The sequence below is a fragment of the Melopsittacus undulatus genome, chromosome 3 (genome assembly GCF_012275295.1).
Source record: "Melopsittacus undulatus isolate bMelUnd1 chromosome 3, bMelUnd1.mat.Z, whole genome shotgun sequence".
Classification (NCBI taxonomy): domain Eukaryota; kingdom Metazoa; phylum Chordata; class Aves; order Psittaciformes; family Psittaculidae; genus Melopsittacus; species Melopsittacus undulatus.
Window position 1 is genome coordinate 90,991,471 of NC_047529.1, and position 24,423 is coordinate 91,015,893.

A 24,423-nucleotide genomic window follows, 5' to 3' on the forward strand; every position below is an offset into this window, starting at 1 on the left:
CCTTCCCAAACTTTACCACAGGCCGGGTGAACAGAGGGGGATCAATCTTATAAACATGTCTGGCAGGTATTACTTCCTTGCAGACAAAATGGAGGAACCAATTCCTTAATATCTTGCTTTCTCTATGGTATTACCTACCATGCTTATGGATAAAGGACTATATATTGTGCAGAACAGGAGAATCCTGTTTCTCACCAGTACAGAAACAGGGTATCTTTGTCAAAAGGATTATATATATATATGCATATATATATATATGCATTTTGTTAGTCAAGTAGGAAATGGTTAAAAATACAGTTTACTTGTAGAGGGCTGGCCTTTCCTACTCTTGTTTTCTATTACTTTCTCTGAAAGATTTTTAAAGCCAAAGATTTAACATAAGCCTCCCAGCTTCATCATCTGTAGAAGATGCAAGCAGTAGTACTTCTCGTTAGTGTACAACATTGGAAGTGTCATCTATATACATCTATCTATAAACTGTAGATGCTCAGACTCAATCATTAACTCAGTTTTCAGAAGTTCCCATAAGCACAGCAGTTTCAGTTTGCATTCTTGAGTGCTTTAATGAGGACTAGTGTTTTGGGGAGCCAAGCTGATATCAGAGCGTCTGAACATGGATTCAAGGCATTGAGTTTCAGACATACTTTTTGAAAAGCCATGACCCATATGAAAATGGGATTTTTCCAGAGATTTGAGAATCATGAATATATACTATATAAAGGCAAATGAATCTGGAATATAAATTCTAGGTAATGTTAAATTATTTTCCTGAAATAAAAAAAAAAATATTTGGGTTATGCCAATTCTAGGTAACATTTGTTCAAAAGTACACCAGATTTCTGAGCAGATTTACTTTTCTGACATTACAGACTCAGGTGGTACCTCTGGCACACAAAGTATAGTACAGCACAACATGTTAGGCACAAGAGCTGGAGATAGAAAAGACACAAATTTTAGTCCCCAGGCTGCTTGCAAACTCAAGATGCTTCTGTTAAATTTGCATAATGTCTCTGGGTAAGTAAGCATCTCCTATCTGATATGGGGAGGACATGACGGACACTGAAGCTGCAGTTAGGTACCACAGCCAGTCCATAGCATTTAGTTTTCCAATGTTTGCCCAGCTATTGGCCTGAGTGGGTGATGGGGACGTTTTTAGGACACCAGCAGCAGATGAGAAGAGCCAGAAGCAGGGTAGAGCTGCATGTGTTTAGCAGACTTCATCCCCAGGGAGCTGTGTGGTTTATTGATCTCTGTGTGCTCCATCTGAAAGCAGAGAAAGGACTGGTGATAGATTCCATTTTAGGGACGTGGGACTTAACTTTCTCCACACCTTGCAGTAATACCGAGATATTACATTTTACAAAATCATTGTGCCTTCAGTTATTTAAAGAAAAAAAAATAAAAATTAAAATAGATTACAGATCATGGTACAAGGGATTTTATTAAAGGCTTGTAAATTTGTATTCCAAGAGTGTGTCTTTTCTTGTCCAGTGTCATAACCTAAAATGATTCACTGTCAGTGTTGAGGAACTATCAACCCTTTCCCTGTCTTCCTTAGGCTCTTTAGAATAAATAGGTTTTACTTATGTTCACAAACAGAAGAGATGTCTCCCTGCCTTCCCATTTGTCTTTCCAATCCAATGAAGAGCAGATGCAGAGGAGTTCCCAGACTCCCCAGCTTGGGCTATTAATGCCGTCAGTGTTGCCGGGGTCTCCTGAGGACAGACAAAGGAATCCTGTGACAACTGATCTCTGGAAGACAGGCTGTCTTGCTGAGGGGCCTGCCAGCTCATATCATTAACAGCAGCAAAAAGAAGTCAATGGTATGTGACCAGCCAGTGCTAAGGACTGTGACGGACAGGCATGAAGAAATGCCTATTAGACAGCTTTGGGCAGCAGGCAGCATGCAGCTGGTGTAGCATGAGGCCTCTGCTCATTTATACACTGAATGGAGGCAATAACCTAACAAGATTTTGCCGATGGCTATCTTCCTTAATGGTCTCTTAAGGGACACGTACTAGTCACTTGTAAAAAAGTCCAGATATGGTATGACTACCAATTCTACTCTATGTTCTCCTTTATTAAGAGATTCAAGAAACTAAAAAGGTCAAGAAGGCAGTATTTCTTTTACAGAAACCACATCGATTTGACTCTTTTCATGATAGTGGTCAAGTGCTTCAAGGCATGGTCGCAATGGAGCTTAATCTTGCAATGTCTTTATGCCAGTTGATCTTAAAATAGCCTGTAGCTGGGATCTGTAAGAAGCTCTGAACCAAGAGAACTGTGGGGTGTCATAAGTGGCACTGATTTTGTTGTTTGTTTGGGGTTTTTAGTTTTTTGTTTGATTGGTTGGTTTGGTTCTGTTTTTTTCTTAAGGCTGCCCAGTGCTTCTCAGTTAAAGAATGGACTCTTGAAGCTATTCCACAGTTTAGCTCCAAGGGCTGAGGGCTGACAATGACAATGTTTCACACTGCAACCTTTGGGAAGTTCCAGCTAAAATCATTTAATAATTTCTGAAAAGCTAGGATAGAATCATTTCAGTTGGAAGGGACATATAATGGTCATCTAGTCCAGCTGCCTGATCAGTTCAGGGCTGACAACTTCCTTTCACTGGCATTGCAAGAACTTAGCAACAAAAACAGCTCTGGCATCGTATTCAGACAAAGCCAACCCAACTTTCCTCCACTCACCTTTACGGAAAGGTAGAGCTTCAAGTTTCATGTCTTCTCTCAAAGTGATCACTTGAGCTGGACGACCAAGTCACCATCCCTTATTCTAGACAGGAATAAATTAGAATATCTTTGCAATCATCTGGAAAGGTGTTGCTCAGCTGGATTTTTATTGTTTTAATCAGACCCAGCCTAACTTGCATGGGAATTGATAACCACCATACAAAATCAGCTTGCAGGACACCACAGTTATCCAAACATACCACTACAGCAGTAATAGATTTCACTCTTAGCTGACTTCTCGTCATGTTCATGATAATCAAAAATAGAAATGGGATCAAACCCACCTGTATGGTAGCAGCTAAATCTTGACAGGCACTTCTCAGCGCAAACAGGCAAATGTCTTGCAGAAGTATGGAACAACACTAAATATCCAATAATCAGACAACAGCCAGCTGTTGGAGTTACATAATTCTTGTGCGGCTCATTTGCAGCTATTCTTAACAAGTGTCACAAAGATTTAGGATGTGGGTACAGAAAAGAATAAGGTTTATAGGCAGTCCTGCTGAGACCTGCGACAGCAAATACATTTTTTAATCACATGCCTGGTAATGAGTTAAGCTGTTGGGTGGATTTCAGAGCAGGTTGGCCACATATTGTTTATCATTTCATTATTATCGATCACTTGATAAATAATATTCAGGCTATATCTCATTTTAAAAAATGTACATGACTTGGAGCTATTTTCCCTTTGTGGTGCTTACCCTGCTTTAGGATGGACATGCTCCAATGGAGAATGCACCAGGTGGCTGCTTCATTTGTTGCAAGGTGAATGAGTTGGGATTGTGAATAGTGTCACAAGGCTAAGGGTAATTGCTGCCTGGGAGACCTGGGCTCTGTCATGGCCTCTGTGTGATACCAGGAAAATCATGAAACTAAACATTTCCCGTTGTTTTTTTGCCTTAAATTCTGGGTGTTTGACTTGCAAGTCATTCCAGTTTGTAGAGCTGAGGATTCATAGCTGAAGCTTGAGCAAATGGGAATATTGTTTGAGATGCTGAAAGGGCTAACTACTCTGAAGAGGCAGGTACTGACAACCTCACCCGTCCTGTTGAAGCTCTGCCTCAGCTTCCCACTGTCAAATGGGAATAGTTCCACCCTCGCATTCCTCCAGGATACTGTGGCGATACTTTGTGAAGCAATCTGTGATGAACACCACAGAGAAGCTCATCAGGGAATAGCTCTACATTGAAAACAGAATTTGTGAGTAAATCACGCCCGGGGCTACACGATGAATAAAGACACCAAAATAGTATCGAGTAACTGCTCATTAACTGAGCATTGCCTATACTGTGCCTTGTGGGAATTCCTGCAATGGCAATCTGGGACAGTAGTGCATACAAATGAGAGAGACAAACAGAAGATGCATGAGCAAATTTAACTGACATTTCTTAAATGCATGCTTAACTTAGCTTCTTTAATGATTTTTAATGTATTTTTTCATTTATTCAGATTCTGTTTAAATATCCTCAAATGTGTTCACGTCCTTGTTGGAAGTATTAGGTTAGTGGTATGAGCAGAACTGTGAAGAAATACGATCTGTCTTTTGGCCTTCTAATTTCTCCTCACTAGATATTTCATAGTTGCTCTCTATAGTTATTTTCCAGAGTCTGAAGCTAACTCCCAGAACAAAACATGCACGTGCTGTCTGAGAAAGGAGAAAAGGCCTCACAGGGGCTATTATCTGTAACATTCTTTATATTCTGAAAGGTTCTGTTGAGGTATTTTTTCACAAGAATCTTAGCATTTGAAGTTTTTTCACTTGATCTTTTAAGGATATGACTAATATATTCATATCTGCACTGCAGATTATATATATTGGAAATCTGTGTGTTGTGTTCTGATGAGCAGGATAAAAGCCTGTGCGGTCTCCAGGGAAAAACCTCTCAAACAAGAATCAGTGCAAGAACCATGATAGTGAACAGTCTTCCCAACAAGAAAGTTAAGAATCATTTCAGAGCCAAAAGTCACATGAGCCTCATTTCCCAGAGACGCTGTTCACTGTAAAGATCTTTAAAGTTGCTGCTCCTTAAAGGGTTTTGAAAAGTCACAGTGGTTCTTTCCTATAAAGTTTGGCTCTTCCCTTCCTTTCACTGAAAAAACTTATGCATCTCTCTAGAGCATGCTCTAGAAAGAATGAAGTGCTCATGTGTGCAGCCTGAAGTTCAAAGGCACAACAGGATACAATATAGTGAGAGGCTATGCAACAAATGGGTTTTGTGGACTGGGTGGTCTTTTGAAACACACCCTTATGCCATGCCTAGTGCATTAAGTGCTATTCTAAGCATAGGCAGTGACCTAAGCTCTGTTCTGGCTGTGCACTTATGTCATGGCATATGAGGGAAAAATAAAACCTTTCAGCAGCCAGGAGCAAAGTTTGAGTGTGAAGGAATAGCTCAGCTAGTCAATCACATGAAAAGTGTTTTACAGTTCTGCAATGAGGAAGGCAAACAGGAGAAATTATTAGCGGCTGGTTGCACTGGGGGCCCACTTGGCCCCAGAGCCAGGCTTTACTGTCCTTTGCATTCACATCACTGGCTCAGGGCAGCAAAAGACAAAAGTGTAAGTGATGGCACAAGTGGCAGAATGTTGTCAATGCAGAACAGGTGTCCAACTTACATGTCAAACTAGAAAATGAAATTCAGGAAGGGAGTTCAGAGCAACAGCAACTGATACAGCCAAAGCTTTCCACAACTTTTAAAGTGTTTTTTAGCTAGACGCCTGACCTGTTCAAACAAATAATGCATTTGACTTTCATCTCCCCATAAACCGAGACATCCGGAGCTGAAGCGTGAGGCTGAACCACAACCCAGCAGTATCAGAGTGACAGGCAACACCTTACACAACACATCAAAACAGAAGTGCCAGCTCGCTCTTCCTGAGAGCATGTATATTAGCTGAGCATCCCCCTTTGAGGTCGTTTCTAGCTGATGCTGGTACTTTTTTCTGTTTATGACTCTATCAGTAGGTGGCAGTAACAGACGATCCTGTGCAATTTGTAACAGACATGTGGGAAAGAAAAGACCCTATTTTAGGGTAAAGCTGCTCGTTTTGTTTGTTCACAAGCGTGAGTGGTGTAAATGCACTTGACAAACTTAGACATACATCTTCCTCTAACAGACAGAAAAGTTGCTCCCATACCAGTTCTGGTATTTATGGCTGTACTTAATTTGACAGTGCTATAAAACTGAATTAAATTAGATGCAAATGTACAATATTTATTCCAAATATTCTCCCAAAAGATTAAATATGCAGGTGTAACATTTTATATAGCACTTATCCTGGTAATTTTGCCCACTGTTTTTCACACATCACAGTACTATTTAAGTCAGTCTAATGACTTTAAATATTATTAGCTTTCAGTACAAGAAATGTCTGTTTCTTAGGAACCACTCCTCCCCCAAGTTTTCTTCAGTCTCCTTCAAGAACCAAATCCAGATCCTGATGCAGACCCAAAGAAGAGCTTGTAAATACAGTATTTTCTAAGAGAATCACATATGGAGATTTTTACCCCTATACAGTGAAGACAATGAGACAGGCAAAACTATATAACCAGGTCCTCCCAAAGTACATCTGTTGCAGGTCCTTTGGTATCAGATATCCAGCTACATAAATGAGTAGCATACTCAAGTTCCAGGCTTTAATATACACCTTTACAGACCATTACTCTTAAAGTGTTCTTTCCTCCTGCTGGAGCTGACCCTATTGTAAGTCACTACAAAAATTCTTTGTTATGATGTCCTTCCCAATCAGTTGGCAACAGCTCCTGTGTTTACCTTTGTGTCACCAATGACAAAGTTTGTACTTATTTTACTCTACAGTGTGACCTAGAATAGCTTAATATAAACTTCCTTCCATTTTTTCCCCTCCTTCCACCATGAATTTGTAGAGACTAGCTTTAAAATCTTGCCTATCAATCAGCAGTAGCCAAACGCCCTGCTACTAATTTAATACGTGGTTCAGGAAGCAAAGAACAGGAATTTAGTACATAATAGAGAGAAGGGAAATAGTTTTTAATATGGAAATGATAACATTTAACATTCAAGGTAAACCAAGGAGATTAATCTGAGGAATGCAAAACAGCCATCTCCACAAGCGCTACTGACACTTTAGCATTTACCATTAATCCATCACTGGGAAGTCTCATTTCATCAGAGCAGCAAACAAGGGCATATGAACAAAGTATTGGTAATAATATGCCAAAAACTCTTGGAATCCAACTTCTGTTCCGAAAGTCTCATTCTGTGGGATGACAGCCCCAACTCGCACTGCTAACAGGGAACATGTGTTATTTTCCAGGCCTGAAATACAAAGCGACAAACCTAATGGCATATGAAACAAAACAGAGAGAAAGGAGTATGACGCCAGGATGGTGACAGGCCTAGTCTTGTTCTCACTGATGTTAGTGGGAATCAAATCAGACCATCTGATGAAGATAAAGCCTCTCTGCTTCAGCCTACAGCAAACCTGTCAGACAAAGCCATTTCAGAGGGCATTAGTTTTTAAAATCATGCTAAACTTCATGATCTATGTATTCAGCTCTAGAAAAATGTCCAAGAATCCTCAGGTATCTTTGTGGAGAGATTGAGAGAAGACGTTTGAGCATGAAACTCAACCATCAATAGCAGATTAATCTAAACCACCTCAAAGGTCAAAGCAGCAAAAAATGTAATAATGACAAAGACATTTTATAGTTTGGAGGAACTGAAGGAGAAGACATTCATTTTAATGTTCTTTTGTGTATCCAGCTGGCATAAGAAACCCCAAATGATGCCATTCTCTTCAGAGAGTCAGGATTTTGATGGTATTACTGAATAAAGCCACATGTTCAATGTGATGCAAAGCTGTTACAATTATTTTGAACTGTTGATCTTCCAGGAGTGCCCCACCCCCCCCCCCCCAGTAGTAGATCTTCATTCAAGGAACTGGTAGGTAAGGCCTGGTGATAGTAGAGCAAGCTGTCCTGTTTTCCAATAAGGGGCTAAGCTTCCATGGTTTAACCTCTTCAGGTACATTATACACATCTGCTAAAACAAATACGCAATTTATGCTGTTCTACGTGTTTCCTTTTTTAAAATTAGAAACATGAAAACATCTTAACAGATACAAAATGTTTTACGTGATCAAAGCTATGAACTGATGAAAGAAAGTACAAACATGGGAACTGGTTATTAGAAACATAAGAAGTCCAACACATTCACAACTACTTGAAGAGTAATCTTGGAGAAAACCTTAAGTCCAAACCAATGACATTCCCCTCTTGTGAATAATAATACAGGAATTTTGTAAATGCAGCTCTTGTAGCTAGCACTGCTCAGAACTACTGTGAAATGTTTCAATCTCAGGAGCTCAATGCTAATGCTAATTGGAAACAGAAAGCAAGCTGTTTGCGGTACTGTAATAAGCTGTGGCAATTTTGTTATTTTAGATGGGAATGTTAATGATGAGCCACAAATGCAAGTTGTTACAAAGCCTTTGAGAATAAAGCTGTATGCCCTATATTCCCTTCCCATGCTGTTCCAGTTAAAACCATACATGCAGAAGGACAAATGGAAACGTTGCCATGGTGATCAGAGCCCTTACCAAATCACATACAGTGTAGGAAGGATTCCCTGAAGAACCTTATTAAGCATTTTGTTGCTCCTTTTTAACAAATATTTTCAGAAAGCCATTTTTATTTCACTGTCAATAAAGCAGCTACTTGGCTAAAGCCTATTTCTCCAGCCCCCGCAAAAAGCTGAACATTAAGAAATATTATCATTAAAAGTTAGGTTAAGAAATATTATCATTAAAAGTTAGGAATAAGAATCTTAAACTGAAAACTTTAAAATAGGAACCAAGGCTAAACCAAGCCAGGACCTGTCCGAGAGATTTGAATGCTTTTCAGAACACTGTGAAGCAGTCCTGTGTCTGCTCGACTACCGATGGCTTCAGCTGCTAAATCAAAACCCAAACTTCTAAATGAAAGACAACCCACAAGCCTATTGGTTAGAAGGAATATATTTTTTCCCACAATACTATTACAAGAATTGACATGGAGGTTCCATGTTAGACACACATGGTGGATGAGCTGTCTGGCTGCAGAACTACAGTCCAAAGCCACCCAACTTGTGTAACTGGACTAGCAGCTGGGTGCAGCACATTATTCATGTTGACTGGCAAAGAAAACAAAACCAGTACAGTGCAGGCTTCTTGTATTTCCACTGCACAAACCAGTACAACAAATACTGATGGAAACTGCTAAACATAAGCTGGAGCAGGTATGCGTACTTTGGGGTCAGTCAGACCAATGCACTTCTCCAATGAAATTGCTTCCTGCCTTAAGTGTAAGGCTGTATCCACCAGCTTTTCTAAGGAGTGACATTTCCAGTACATTGACACACTGTACATATGAAGCACTTTAGTGACAGAACTCTCCTGATCAGACCAGAAAAGAGCTTTCACTTTTCTTAAGGAGAATTAAAAAAAAAAAAGTCTATAATGTAACAGTTGTTTCCATCAGATGCCTTGACTGGACTTGATTCTACTTATTGAAGAAGGCAGAACAGTCATATTCCATATCTCATTCATTTCCTCTCACTGCACTTTAAACAAAGTCAGACCAGAAACATCCTCTCAGAATCTCCATAAATTGCTTCCTGATAACTTATCTCATTACTAACCTGGGGCTACAAAATATACAAACATGTGTCAATGGCAGTGGTCTCACTGCACATTCTAGAACAACTTTAATTTACCATTACTCTCCATTCCCATGAGTCTTGCTCTTGGGGGAAAAAGCATGTAGAGAGGTGTTAGCAAAATGTAATTCCCCTCCCTGTAGCAATCAGGGCAGATTTACCCCCTCCACTGAGAGCTGGAGAACAGCTGATATATTACAGTTCACTTTCTAAACCAATATAATTCAAAATACAGGCAGACAGGTTTTTTTCTACAGTTTTATTGATATGTGTAACTATACATCTTCCTTTTGCTTGTAGTTACAATGTTCCTTTACTAAGATTGTTTCTGTACTCAAGTTTATAACAGTCTTCAGGAAACATTTATAAACACCACCTACTGCGTAAGACTGACCATTCCAAGCATTGTAAATCACTGGGATTTTTTCCTAAATAGTGCTACTCGAGGAAAGGTCATGCTACTCATTTTAGATAGAAATCTGTAAAGGCAAATGAATTAAATTCACCTTCTAACGAAAATAAGAAGGTTAAAAATAGCTTCAAGAATTGGTATGACTCATTTAGGTCTCAGAAAAATCTATGACTGGCAAAGACATCTACAATTCGATACTGTACTCAATGCTTTCATTAAGACCAAAAGAATCTACATGAAGAACTGAAATTCAAGTTATCCATTGGTCTGAAAGCTAAGGATTACCTTGAATTTTTCAGTTTTTTTTATTTTATTTTTTTAACCAGAAAATGCAGTACCCTCTAAAAATGGTGTAGTTATAGTCTGAGTATTGATATCTGAAGAAAAAAGGGCTAAAACTAAAAGCATGCAACACTGACATCAAATTTTAGCAGAAGGCATTTTTAATTGAAAACCCACTCAGAGGATAGTACAAAAGAGTTTCTTCTCCCTGAAGGGATTTTCAGATGCAGGCACTGGAATAATAAGGGGATCTTCTCCAATATGAGCATCACAATATGCCAGTAAATCTGCTGCAGCCTTGGATACCTAATAGAAGAGAAAACTACTGTAAAAATTTTGAACCAATCTGCATTGCATAAATATTCATATACAGTAACAGCGGCTATCATAAAATAGAAGTAGATCGATTTATCCTTCAAATTACAAGAGACCATAGCTCTGAATTTGCTCTTACTAGGCTTACTAATCCTTACGTATATTTTATATAACATAGTGACATTAGATGATATCAATTTATATGCTTTGCGTTCAGCTGTTCTCCCTCAGAAGAAAGGTCAGAAACATACACTCATTGAAACGTGTTAAACCATGACACGTGTATATGCTAATGGCTCATAAACAATAGGGATTCTCCTTCAAGCTATGTTTCTGTAAAGGTTGCCTGCTTCAGCTCTTATTCCTAGCCACTGGATGTAAGATTTTCCATAAACAATCTCTCTGCCCTTTGCTCCTCCAGATACAAAAGTTCTCTAAGTACATGACCATGGGATTAAAAGGAAAGAGGAAATCAGAAGCCAAACTTGACCATCATGTGTCGTAGCTCTCATTTAAGCTAAATATTGCTCTTTTCAATGAAGTCAGACTAAAGTCTTCTGTTTAGTAAGTTATTATAAGTACTACTTTAATCATAGCATTACCTTAATCTTTTTACACTTCTAACATCTCCAAATTCAGCAGGTTGGTTAATGCTTATTGAAAAGTCCTACAGAAATGTAACAGTGAGTTGGCATATAAGACAATTTACAGAAAAAGAAAAATGAAACATTAAACCATTTCAGTTGTAGCTGAAGTCTTGTAACCTTTGCATCTTTGTGGCCTAACATTGGTGACATTAGGCCACTGTGACTCATTTTTTCAAGAATTTAGAATATATATATGAAACATTTTTGTTCTGCTCGGTCAGTAAAATATTTACAACTCCCTGTATCTCTTTGCTTTAATTATTGTGTTTTCAATATTATGACAGTTGAGAAAATGAGATAGGAAGTCTCTACAAAGAAGTCTTTCCTCTGAGCACCTTGACAGCTTCTTCCAAGGTCAGCACATTCACACAACTATAGTGAAAAAGGAAAAACAAATCACGTTTCTGGTATTTTTCGTGCAGGTGTGTTAGCTTTGGCTTCCCCCTTCCCTGCTTGCTTTGGCAAGTTCAGCCTGTAGTAGGCTTAAGATTAGACGTCTGAAGTCCAGGGTGTTGGGTCGGAATTTGCATGTAATTTAAATTTACTTCTGGAACAAAATAACTGACTTTTTATTTTTTAAATATCCACTGAAACATGCCTTTGTAGAATGCTTAAACCCATAAAGTACTTATGGTTGGCATCCCAGCATAGACTATCCTCCTAGCAGAGGAAGCAAGGGTGTTTTGGTTACTTAAAATTAGTTTGCCTTTGAATTGGCCTGTAAGAAAAAGAGTTCAGGCCACATGTGAACAACATATTGATGGGCCAATGCAAAGCAGAAGACTGAGCTGATTTGCTCTGATGTGCAGAGGTATTCAGAAGGATCGGTGCTTCTCAGGAGAGAAGCAGGTCAGACAAAAGCGTGTGGAAAATCATGGACTTTGAAGTACAGAGAAAGGATTGTAATTATTTTCAGACTACTGAAAGCTTCTTGCTAAGCAGCAGCAAAAGAATGAGGCTTAAGGTGTGAGGGCATTGTCTAAAATAGACAGGTAGAACTGTAATGAACAAATAGAAAACTTATGCATCCTATCATAGTTCCAGTTTTCATTGAAATCTACTTGTGAATTTTAAAAAAGCAGATTCTCCACAGAAAGGCACAATGTAGACTGACTACGAAATTCTTATCAAGCCCCACAAAAAATCAAAAGACAGAAAATGTACTTTTCTTTGCTAATGATTTATGCTGTCCTCAACAAGGTATAAACTAACATAGAATGCATCCACTGAAGAGGAAGTTAGCATGTTTCCAGGAGGAATGTACCACCATGACATTCTGGAGAAGCATTTCCAAGTAACGGCAATCTATTCATATTGCCATTATACATTCCTATCTTCTTTAGCATACATATCTTCACTTTTCTATTGTCCTGCAAGCACAGCTGCACATAACAAATGAAGGTAGTTCTATGCTCTAATTAATTTATTGGCTGATCCCAAACTCCTGCATTCAAACAGAGCAGGTCAGGCTCAGAGCCACGGGTGGCCACAAAAATGTTCTGTGACATTTTCAGTGCTATGTCATAAAAAACACTGGTGACATAAAAACTAATGTAAAGCTAGTTTAATTCTCTGAGTCCCAGAGACAGGGATCATTAAGATGCCCAGCACATTTCATCTTCAACTATCATCTTCAACTATCAAGCTAATAAATAGTTATTTTATACATCAAACCAACAATCTTTTTAAGTAGACTGACGTCTATAGGAACAGAGAACCAACACTGGACTTCAACAGACTGACCTTCTCATAACTACCTTTTTTGTCCCACATATGGGTAAACAATGACAGCCTGAGCATATTGCTTTTCATTCAATGGAAGAGAAGTACAATTTCAATCAGCATTCTGCAAAGGGATAAACCCAGTTGTATCATTTTCTGTTTCTCTGCAGATTACTGTGCTTTGACATCATATAACAATAAAAAGGATTCTCACTAGAAAAAGCACAGCATTATGTTTTGTATCTAACTTGTCCTCTAATGCTGGTAGGATTGCCATGAAGCAGAGCAAGCAGCTTCTTCAATATGACAGTGTTTAAATCACAAATTAGTTTGCTTTGATAAATAGTATTACTAAATAGTATTATTTAGTAGAAAACAAACCTGCAACAAGGAACTGAGGAATGTGATCACATTTCAGCATATTGCCACAAACTAAACCTGTACTAGGTCTTATATTTTCATCCTTTAAGAAAAAATAAAAGGCTTTGGGAGGAGAAATCCTCCCACTGGGATTACAGCAGTTATAAATGTAAATTTTGGCCATTTCTTCACTAAAAGCGGAGTAGCTTGGGCTTGCACAGTGGAATAATGACCACTCACTATGGAGAGTTAAGTTAGCTGACCATATTCTAGGATCAATGAAAACGCTGGTTCGGGTGGCTGTGAGCACAGCTAGCAAAGTCAGAACTGTGGACAAAAAAGAAAACCTAAACACAGTGTTGCCTCCAGCAAGTTTCCTGCTCAGTGTTATTATTCCAAACAAGTGTGGCGGAAGACCTCTGCATTGAGCATCGCATTAGGGCTACAGCAGAGACGGCTGCCTTAGAGTATGTCAACATGCCGAGGTTGCCTCACAGCAAACATGGTAGCTTGTTACTGTTCAAAACAATGTGCTGATCATCCTATTTGTGTTATGGAGGAAGTTACATGAAGGCCACTCTATCACAGCTTTTACACATCTTTAGGGTTATTTGTAGCTGAATACTGCTGCACAGTTTCAGAATAGCTTTTATTATGAATTAAAATAAATACATGTATTTTGAATATTCCAATGAAGCTAGCACACTTATCATTTCAGCTCTCCTATGCAATACAGGCTGGTCTGCAGATTCAAAGTAATTTATATATATAGAAGAAGTGGCTGAATAAAAATTTAATTTTCTTTAATCTGTTACAGTACATAGGCAGAGGGAATGAAGTATATCAGTATCACACCAACCTCACATTTTATACTATTATTTTTATTCTGTGTAGTGAAAAATACATCTGGTTGCCAAACTGCCAAAAGAAAAAAAACACCCCACAACACTCAAGCCTGATGCTTCAAAGAATTAGTCTCCGGAGGACTGTGGAATTTCACCATTATAGTTCAGGATAACAGAGGTGATAAAAACAGCTGAAGTTAGAACATAACCCTGTTAGCTGCAGTAATAATTATAAGCTTCCATGACAGGGCAAAAGGCTGCAATTACAATGTCATCTGTCTTGTCATGGATTGTGACTAATTACCATTCTTGCTGCAACACCCACTCTGCTTATCCTTTACATCTAAAACAAAGAGATTCACACACAATTTACTGGCAATTCTACTGCTTATCTCCCAACACTATTCAGAACCAGTTAGGAATATTTTCTACCTTCTTAAGAAAAAAGAAAATGGAATAATAACTGATACACCAAGATTCTTAAATGTCAGAGCACTCCTTCTTGCTTTTCTGCTTGCAAAGAGATCAAATAGTGCTTTATTCTGGGGACAACTCTGATAAAGCACCAATATTATCTTTGCTTTCACAACTTTACTACTAACATTATCCTACTAGTCATGAGGCCTGTGTTTGATTTCATTTGGTATTGCCTAGCTTGGAATCTGCACCTCCTGCTTTCTACTTACCTCTCCATTATAATTCTATCCATTCCTGCAGTGAAGTAAGGCAGGTTTAATTTACTTCTGAGTTTCTTAGTTTCAAAAACTCACCACAGTAATATACCTTCCAGCTACCAATCAATACATCAGTAACTTCACTCTCCCCTTTTAAATTGTTTCTTTCACACCTCAACAGCAAGCTGTCTTTGTGGAACCTCAAAACACTGCACTGCTTGCTGCTCTGGCTAGTTATAGGACTTAATTTTTAAATAAGATGAAAAATCCAGAACATAGTGGGGAATGAATGGGCAACTATCATACTTGTAACTACAAGATTTTAATTGAGCAGACCCAATTCTTGCTGGTTACAGCAGCTACTGTGCATGGAAAACTGTCTCTGTAGCAAAAAATTAAGCTGTAACTTCTGATTTCCCTAGTTGATAATACAGGCACCTTTTCAATGGTACCAATGTGGTCTTGTCTACTATGGGAATAATCACTTAGCTATAGCTATTTGCAAAACAGTGTTTAATTAAATTATTTGGAAAACACTGATCTCCTGTTAAATGTCTAACTAGTTTAAGCAGATGCATGACACCAGACCATGACACCAGACACCATGACTTTACAGTTATGATCCAAGAACTCAAAATCTCCTGTTGAAACTACTGGAAAGTCTCCTGGTAAAATTTGGCTGTACTGAAACACACAACTGTTTCAAGATCAAAAAGAAAAACAGATCTTCAGGTAATAAAAAGCCAACCAACCCCTTGTTACAAACCCTCATATACTTGTTCAAAGAAATTCTAGGCCACAAGACAAACATTTTGCAAACTGTATTTTGTTTATGACAGTATAGGCACTCTCAGAATACTGAAATTCGTCATATTTTCTTTAGTACCTTTTTGGACCCATGCTGTAATGAAAAGTAAACCAATTGTACTTTCAAAGTATCTGGTTTTTAGATCTACCACACTTGCTAATAATTGTGTTCTTTTTAATTAAACTACCTGTAAGAACCTGTGTCTTTCTTACATATGCAGTTAAGAACATTATACATTTCAGTAAAATATATGTATTATAATATATAATATATATATAATTTCAGTTTGTAACAACTCAGTTATCTGCAGAAACCTGATTACTTATATGCATTCATTCTTCTATAGTCTTTCCATCTCTAAACTCTTCTTACTTGTGAGGAATTTTCAGCCAAATGATTATTCCCGATTTTCAGAGACAGTGCAAGCATATGCAAGACATGAGTGTTGCTTTCTTAAAACTTTCCATGACATTATTAGGTTTTAGGTGCTTGATTTATTCACAAAACTTTAGGCTAGTGGAAGGCAGAATGACAGGCAAGAATAATTGACAGGTTTTTCGGTTTGAAAATGTTGAGAACCTCTGTTCAATAGTGCCTTTAGTTACAATGTTTAACACGCATACATTTAGAGGCATGACAAAATCAAATCTTCACATACAATAGTGTGAAGAATCATAACTGAACATTGCAATCATACATATTTTTTGTGCAATGAGAACTTTGCTGAATCAAACAAAGCAAAGCAATTCAGGTTGTCTCATCATTATTCAAAACTACTGCAATAGCTTAAAGAATTACTCCAGTTCTTAAAGAAGAACTGAGAAACCTGAAACACTTGCATTCAGCCACAGATGACAAAGACAAACACCTGTGCTTGCCAGTTATCTTAAATATTTCACAAAATATCATTTTTGACAGATGTAAAAAGCACTCATACAGAAGCAGACTAGAAGCCAGGCCCTGGAAATCACTTTGTGAGAAGCAGGCAATTAGTGTGTAACTAATTCACAGTATTGAATATTGTTTTATAGTTCAACACAGATTTTTAATTTCAGATGACTGAGTCTTTCTGCGATATTAAAGGGAAGTTGTACCACAAACTAGTAAGTAAATGCAAAACATCAATGATAAGTCTAAGTTTACCTTCATCCTATCCATGTATGCTTCCATTTTTAACTGCTCCACAGCTTTCCTGGCTTGAGATATACTGGTTGTACTGTTTGATACTAGTTCCTTCATTTTGCTTTTCCTAGAAGAAACAAAGTTGAAGCAATTTAAAAGTACAGGTAGCAAATATAGTAATCACCAAGAGTAAATCTAACCAACCCTCACCTACTACATTAACACTACCAGGCTGAAGGTCCCAAATACAGGCACCATTTATTTCTGTTCTTATTGCTTTATATATTTTCATCTTCCACTGCCAGTATTCAAACTGAATACTGAAAACAACATAGAGATGCAGACTGGATGGCCCTTGTTTCAGTTGAGAAATGGTTGCCCTGGTTCAGATTGCTGACACAGAACAGCTGTTCACAAACAGACCTTGCAGCCATTAAGCAGTTTGGCTCCATACCCCAATTACACCTAGTAACATGAAAACTAGTTCAGAAACTTGCACAATGGAAATTAATGTCTCACTGCTCTCACCAAGAATCAGAAAGAGAGAAATTTTAAGACAGAGAACAAGTCAAAATTCTGACTATAGACTTATGGAGTGTGGAAATGAATTAACAGATTGAGAAGAATGGTATTTTCCAACTTCTTGCTTATACATCCCCAGTGAAGTCTAAAGATGACTGAAACCCAGTACATTATACTATACAGTATAGGAATGCATTATTTTTTAAGACATCTGCAGCTGCTGGGAAGCACTGCTTCTCTGTTGAGTAGCATTGGTACTCCCTGAGGGCTTGAGGGTAAATCAACTTATATATGCCCTAGGTGGTCTGCATGTTAGGAGACCTCCTGCTGACACTATTATGCAGGACTAGACCAGCATAAATAACAGTTACTGTTTTGAAGTCATTGGAAGTTGAGCTAAGCCCATGTAGAAAAAAAAGATAGATAGAGATGATCTAGAAAGGTCCTGGACCAGTTATACTACCTAGTAAGATGAGATGTTGAGGTTTCAATCAGCCAAAACACTCGCCTATGGTGCTGTATATACAGTATGCCACAAATGCCACCTCTGAAGAAAGATTAACCTGGCAATGAGTGTTAGAAACCAATACAAAACTAGGCAATGCAAAGGACACGGGCTGTGAGAAGCAAATGGGACGCAAGGGAAAGCACACAAAAGGAGGCATTTTGTATTGCTGTCAAAAGAGTTTTAGGCTTGGATCTTTCAAAATGAGTACTTCCAGCTTATTTCTGGACAAGAAATTAACACCTAGAGCTACAGAAGTTTCCCTTCCTGAACCTCAATAGCTTACCTGGTCCAGTCACTGGGATTAAGATGCAAACAGAAAATTAAGTAGGATACAGGAAACGCTTGTGTCAAAAAAAAAAAGTATACACAATGCGTTAAGCATGTCAGAATCAACAGAAGTACGCAATCGAGAGCACGAAAATAATGGAGAAATAGCTTTTTAACTGCTCTGACTTCATTAAACACAGATGTCCAAAGACAAGACAAAGATGGCTGTTTCTAAAAATGGTAGCTTGTGCTGTAAAATAGGATAGTAGAATACAAATATGATGGTGAGTCATGCTCCATTTGAAGAAGCAAAACAAACTTCTTTAGCACTTGTATAGGTTTAGACAGGGGAAACACTACTTTAAAATGTATTAATTGTGCCAAACAAAACAAGAGCTTTAATATAAGCAAAGACAAAAGACACAAATAGCAGGTTTTCTGTACACATATATAATTGAATGGAACACAAGTTTCCCCCTTGCATGCACTATGACAAACAAAAATCATGTCAGAACACAGCAGCTTTGTTTTTTGACTTGATCTTTGTTTACAGTCTTTTAACTCATATTCCTCACAAGGCACAGGATTAAACACATGTGGAGGAACTGGCTTTGCATAAAATGCCATGTATGGTACAAAAACCCACAATCAAATAACAGCCTCCAAACAATTTTCAGATGTGTTTTGACTTGCAGTGGACAAGTGGAAAGGATATGAGACATTCACAAGAACCAGAGGTTCTGAATTACAGCTCATCTCTGGACTTTTTATTTGACTCAACCCATAGATTTAAGTCTCAACTTACCCATAAAAATAAGAAAACCACATTTTATCTTTATTTACAAAATGACCCCCCCCCAGGTATGAATAATTCCAACTCTGTTACCCTCTCCATGGCTAGACTACTAATGACCACAGAGCCAAAAAGGCAAAACTCAATGAAGTCACTGATTTCTACATTTGCCACAGTCCAAGATCAGATGCAATTTAGAAATTTAATTTTGAACAATACTTTTAAATTAAGCTGAATTAAGCAACTCAAACTCCATGAGAAGTCCAGAGAATTCCAACCTCCCAAGCTTCTCCAGCAATTCCTTCACCCAAACCAAGAAAGTTATAAACATTAGAGCCAGACAATTTGAACTGCTGCTGGCTGCATCAAAGTAGGTGAAAACACTGCTTCTAGTACTTCAGGCTAGTTTTAAAGTATCTACTGAATAACAGATTGAAGTAAGATCATAATGTAATTTTGAGAAGACTATTAGACACAAAAATGCTTTAAAAAAATCCAAACCCCATTTTGAAAACAGTGCCACACAATATATCCTTACCTATCTTCTGAAATGGCAAATGGAGAAAAAGTTAAAAAAGAAAATACGTATCTTGTCTGGTAAACTATTCCACAATATCAGAAAACCATCAGAATAAGAGGCTTCGTAAAGAGAACTTCCAGAAAACAGTCTGGCACTAGGTGTTTCAGCCACTGGAGAAAATTTCCACTTATCCCAAGTAAGAGGTTTGTTCATCCTCTGAAGCACAAACACTTGCTCTGTTCCAAAACCTGCTCTTACCGTGGCCTTCACATGCACTTAAATATTTAACTACCATATTTCTGGAAGTGCTTAGCATCCGTTTAAGTATCTAATGTCTTTTTATATATTGACAGTTCTGGTTCTAGAACTTTGTAAGATGGATTACTCCTGTTTCACATTTCTCTTATGAGGCTACACATATGTCTGCCTTCTCTTACTCTCTGCAAGTAGAGTACATATTGCACAGCATCACTTAAGACCCGAGTAAATATGAAGTGATATTGACAATGAGAATTGTACTCACTTTCAAACCAGGCTGTGATGAACTGGTCCTCTTTCCAGACAAAGCTTTGGCTGAGATCTGGTTCTGCTCTCCTTAAGGCCTATTATATTCTTTATTAACCTTAAGCCTAATATTCTTTAATGAAATATTGTTACTTAGAAATAAAGCTCTGAAAAGAAAAGTTTTAATAACAAGAGTCTATTACACTCTCCCTGAACGACTGTCCCCTGGAATGTGAGAAAGTCTCCTCCTCCAAACACCCTCTAATGGGATCTCTCTCTGTGTTTCTTTGAAGCTGCAGCCTGAAAACTGACTCTGACTCTCCCTCCTAAGACAGCTCTTTTTAAACAGTCTAGTGTTCTCAAAGTCTTTAGACCCGTTGGAAGACACAATTAGCTTTGCAGTGTATCTGGGAGAAGGCTACAAGATCACAGAATCATAGAAAAGTTTGGGTTGGAAGAGACCTTATAAGGTAATCTATTCCACCCCCCCTTCAATAAGCAGGGACAACTTCAACTAGACCAGGTTGCTCAGAGCCCTGTCCAACCTCGCCTTGAACACTGTCATGGATGGGGCAGCCACAGTTTCTCTGGACAGCCTTTGCCAGTGTCTCACCACCCTCACAGGGAAGAATTGCTTCCTAATAGCTAATCTAAATTCCCTTCCTTAAATTTGAAGCCATTCCCCCTTGTCCTGTCACTACATAGCATTGCAGAAGTTCCTCTCCAGATTTTTTGTAGGCCCCATTTAGGTACTGGAAGGCTGCTCTAAGATCTTCTAAGGAGACTTCTCTTCTTCAGGCTGTACAAGCCCAACTCTTTCAGCCTTTCCTCACAGAAGAGATGCTCCAACCCTCTGATCATTTTTGTGGCCCTTCTCTGGACCTACTCCAATAGGTTCACATCCTTCTTATGTTGATGCCTCCAGAGCTGGACACAGTACTCTAGGTGGGGTCTCACAAGAGTGGAGTAGAAGGGAAGAATCACCCCCCTCAACCTGCTGGTCATGCTCCTTTTGATCATAGAATCATAGAATAGTTAGGGTTGGAAAGGACCTTAAGATTATCTAGTTCCAACCCCCCCCTGCCATGGGCAGAGACACCTCACACTGTGCTCAAAAGGAGTAACTTCTCCCCATCTTTTAAATTTTATCTAAAAAGACTTGATCTAGAAATCACACAGCTGGGTTTGCTAATATTCATTCCTGGCTGTTTTTCCAGCAGCCCCCTATTAAGTTAGATCAATACAGACATACACAGGTCTTGATAATCACCGTAGTTACAGTAACTATGTTAGCAATCAGACTACGTGCAGTCTACACGTTACTGATGTATGCCAGTGGAGCTAGATTGTATAGGAGCTCATTTGTCCACTGTATTTCTATGCAGTGCACTAAGCACATTAATTTAGTCTCTGATTCTTTTCTTTAAGGGGAATGCTGATCACATTAGCAAAGAACAGTGACAGCAGCTACATGGCCTTTTTTAGCCAAGTAGTTTGTGCTGACTGGAACACCACGCTAGCCAGCGTTTCCTAAAGCATCACTCCTGAAAGCTGCACAGCGACAGCCTCCCGGCCACCTAAATTTTCTTGGGTTTGGGGTTTTTGAACTCACACAAACTTCATTTTTCTGGGTGCAGTTCACTCATTTCTGCCAAACAGCGTAATTGCTAGGGCTCATAAAAATGCTCATGAGGAGCAACTTTTCTTTATTTGTTTTTAGAACAGGTTACATTGTACCCAACAGCACTTCAAAGGCAAATTTATCTTACAAGCCAGGAAGTTCCACAGTATGTGCAAGTCAAGCTTGATTTCACATAGAAGTAAGGAGTACAACCTACATTTACCAAACTTCATAAATACTTGTTAGTAAAATGCAGAAAAAGTCTGAAAACTTGAGTAACACAGAAGCAAAATATAATTTTCAAGCCTTTCAACACAGATTTCTACAAGCAACAGGGATGAAAAAGCTGCACTGCAATTTTCCCCCCTCCACTTCAAGTACAACCTTAAAACACCATACCAAAAAAGTGACCCGTAGAATTCAATCTAAAAAGTCCTAATCCCAATTGATTTTGTTTTCTTTCAGCAATCTAAAGTAATGGACCTGAAATTATTAGACTAGAGAACCTGGGGTTCACGACTCTGAAGAACACCTTCCACACAAGCTCTGTGCTTCTTGGACCATGCAACCCAATAGAAGAGTTAACCCAACTAAGTCCCAGGGACTCAGTGCAAATCATCCCTGAATAATGACCTACAAATCACATTCTAAATTGCGGGAAAATCCCCGCATTTCATCATTCACTTGCAAACACACTAAGAATATAGACAGCAAAACATCACAGATGTTTGATGCCAAAATGGCATATCACAGGAAAAAAAAAAAAGAAAAAGAGAGATATTTTAAAAATAAAATAAACTTAAAAAAGAGAGATAAAAAAGGGGGAGGAAGGGTGGGAAGAGCGGGGGAAGAAAATGGGGAGAAGGGAGAAAAAAAAAGAGGGGAAAAAAGGGGGGGAGATGAGGAAAGAGAGTTCTACATTTGCTGTTTAGGTAAGAGAAACTTAATAAATACCCCTGCATTAAGACCGGTAGCTATCTGTGCTAGCATCACTGTCCACATGACACAGGTTATTTCCCCTTCATCTGCAAGGCATGACAGGGATAGGAAGAACTACCCCTGCTATCTCAGTTCTTACTTCAAGATTTACTGCAGCTGATGTAGCTCTGTAAACACAGAGGGAGCCTAAGGAACCCTTTTGCTTTCTCTATCCCATGGTTGCATGAAGAAGTAATAGAGAACTACTACAATTTGATACTCCATCCACTAAGGACAAGCTTAGTCGTTCAAGCAGAAATTATTGGATTAAAGGAAAGACTATTTGTCTGTTGCTCACCATAAGAATATAATTTTCATTCCGTAAATATGGTGACTTCAAAAATAACTAATCACATAACCACAAACTGCCCAACTTCAGATCAATTTTCACCTAACACAGGTACAACCCACTCCAACTGTCAAATCCCAAAAAGTCTTGCCACCATATCCCATTCTTTTACCCAAAAATATCATCTCGGTTTTCAACATTTAAAAATCTAAGGAAACAATGGCTGAACCAATATGACATTTCACAAGGACAATTCTTTTTATGCAATATATTTATCATCAGCATACAGGTTACGTGCATGTACAGTCCAGCAAACCGCCAGAGACACAGAAAAGTGATTCCTACCTTCTATTTTACCTCTTCAGCTAACTTTAAAAGATAGCTATGATCTTGAAAAGAAATATACGGGAAAGTTTGATTATTCCACTTAAATCCTGCTTTAAATGTATTTGAAGTTAATTGTGACACGTAAAGCAAAGAAAGCGCCCCTGAGAAGCTTGGCACTCTATTACCTGCAGGACAGAGCCGCTTTTCGAGTCGCTGTTCCGAGTTTGATGTCACTCGTTCCGCTGTGTAGCCGCTCACACCCGCACACCAAAGGGGTTTATTCCCCTGCCGTGCGAAGCCGCAAGCAGCGCAGCAGCCGCTCTCTGGCGCCGTCGCACCAGACAGCCGGAGGGAGGGGACCCCACTCACTCAGCACCCGCGGGGAGGGGTACAGGGGGTTGAAGCGGGCTGTCTGGACAAGGATGATCTCTCCCAACCGCGAAGACGAGAACAACGAAACCCAAAGCCCGGAGCTGACTTCCGCGGGCAGCCGGAGCGGTGTTGTTTACCGGTAACCGACGGGACCGGCCGGCCGGGCGGAGGCAGCCGCGGGTTTTCCAGCCCACTAGAGCCGTCGCAGCGCCGAAGAAACCCCGCACGGAAGCGCCGCTACCCACCCGCCGGGGCCGCCCCGACCCGCCCTACGAGCTCCCGCCTCCCGCTCAGGAGCGAGGTGTCGGCGGGCACTCACGGGTGGCGGGCGGCAGCAGGCTGGGTGACGGGCTGCCCGGCGGCACATGGCGCGGCCGGCGTTGCCGGGCGGGGCAGGCGCGACCAAGGGCTGCCACAGCCGTTGAGGGCCCCTCCCCGCGCGGCGGAAGCGGCCGTTAGCAGCGCAGGGCGGGAAGTGGCCGTGAGGTAAACTTGAGGCGCGGCCCTGCCCCGCACCTGGCGCCATCCGTGGTCCCGGGCAGTGGCACCTACTTCCTTCCGTCCAGCCAGGAGCTCAGTAGGGATCGGTCACGCACCTGTTTCTGCAGTGTTGAACCCTGTACGACATGGGTATCAGTAAGAGCCCGCAGTGCCTATCCTTTCCTCATGCTGAACAAGGCGAAGATGAAGTAAAAAACCCCAAAAGCCCACTGCAAAAAGAAACGACTGTGGAAAAGGGACCACTCCGATTTCCCTTGTGAAGGCAAGCATGCCAGAATAAAATAATTCAGCTTTATAGTTCATTTTTATATACTTCCCCATTACAAATTTGAAAGTCAAGGATAAGGGCCAGAAGCAGTTAATGAGCTAGTTAACATTTTTAACTGAAAAAACTGTCTGCCCTGATGGCTAGCACATTGGCAGGAGTACCACCACCACCACCACAACCTCATCCGTTTTGTTCCCCAATAATGTGGCTGTTCCCTCTAGAAAGGCATACATTTATCATCCTGCTATCAGCACTTCTTCACACTCCCTCTTAACAGAGCAGAAGGATTTCCAAGTGACATCTCTTTTCTATACAGAAGAGGGAAGAACCCTGCTTTTTAAAGGCACATGGGCAGCC

General features: G+C 39.6%; 1 protein-coding gene across 3 annotated transcripts; it reads right to left on the reverse strand.

Annotated features, from left to right (window-relative positions):
- Positions 1-9,190: 9,190 nt before the first annotated feature.
- GNG4 (G protein subunit gamma 4) lies at positions 9,191-23,698 on the reverse strand. 3 transcript variants are annotated; one of them, XM_031046251.2, is made up of 3 exons: positions 23,617-23,698; positions 16,618-16,723; positions 9,191-10,409 (listed from the first exon to the last, which is right to left on the reverse strand). In XM_031046251.2, the coding sequence occupies exons 2-3, from the start codon at positions 16,711-16,713 to the stop codon at positions 10,281-10,283; spliced, it is 225 nt and encodes a 74-aa protein (XP_030902111.1). In that variant the 5' UTR covers positions 16,714-16,723; positions 23,617-23,698; the 3' UTR covers positions 9,191-10,280. The 3 variants fall into 3 exon arrangements, with proteins under 3 accessions (XP_030902111.1, XP_005146050.1, XP_030902110.1); XM_005145993.4 differs by lacking the exon at positions 23,617-23,698 and adding an exon at positions 23,111-23,589; XM_031046250.2 differs by lacking the exon at positions 23,617-23,698 and adding an exon at positions 19,730-19,880.
- Positions 23,699-24,423: the final 725 nt, after the last annotated feature.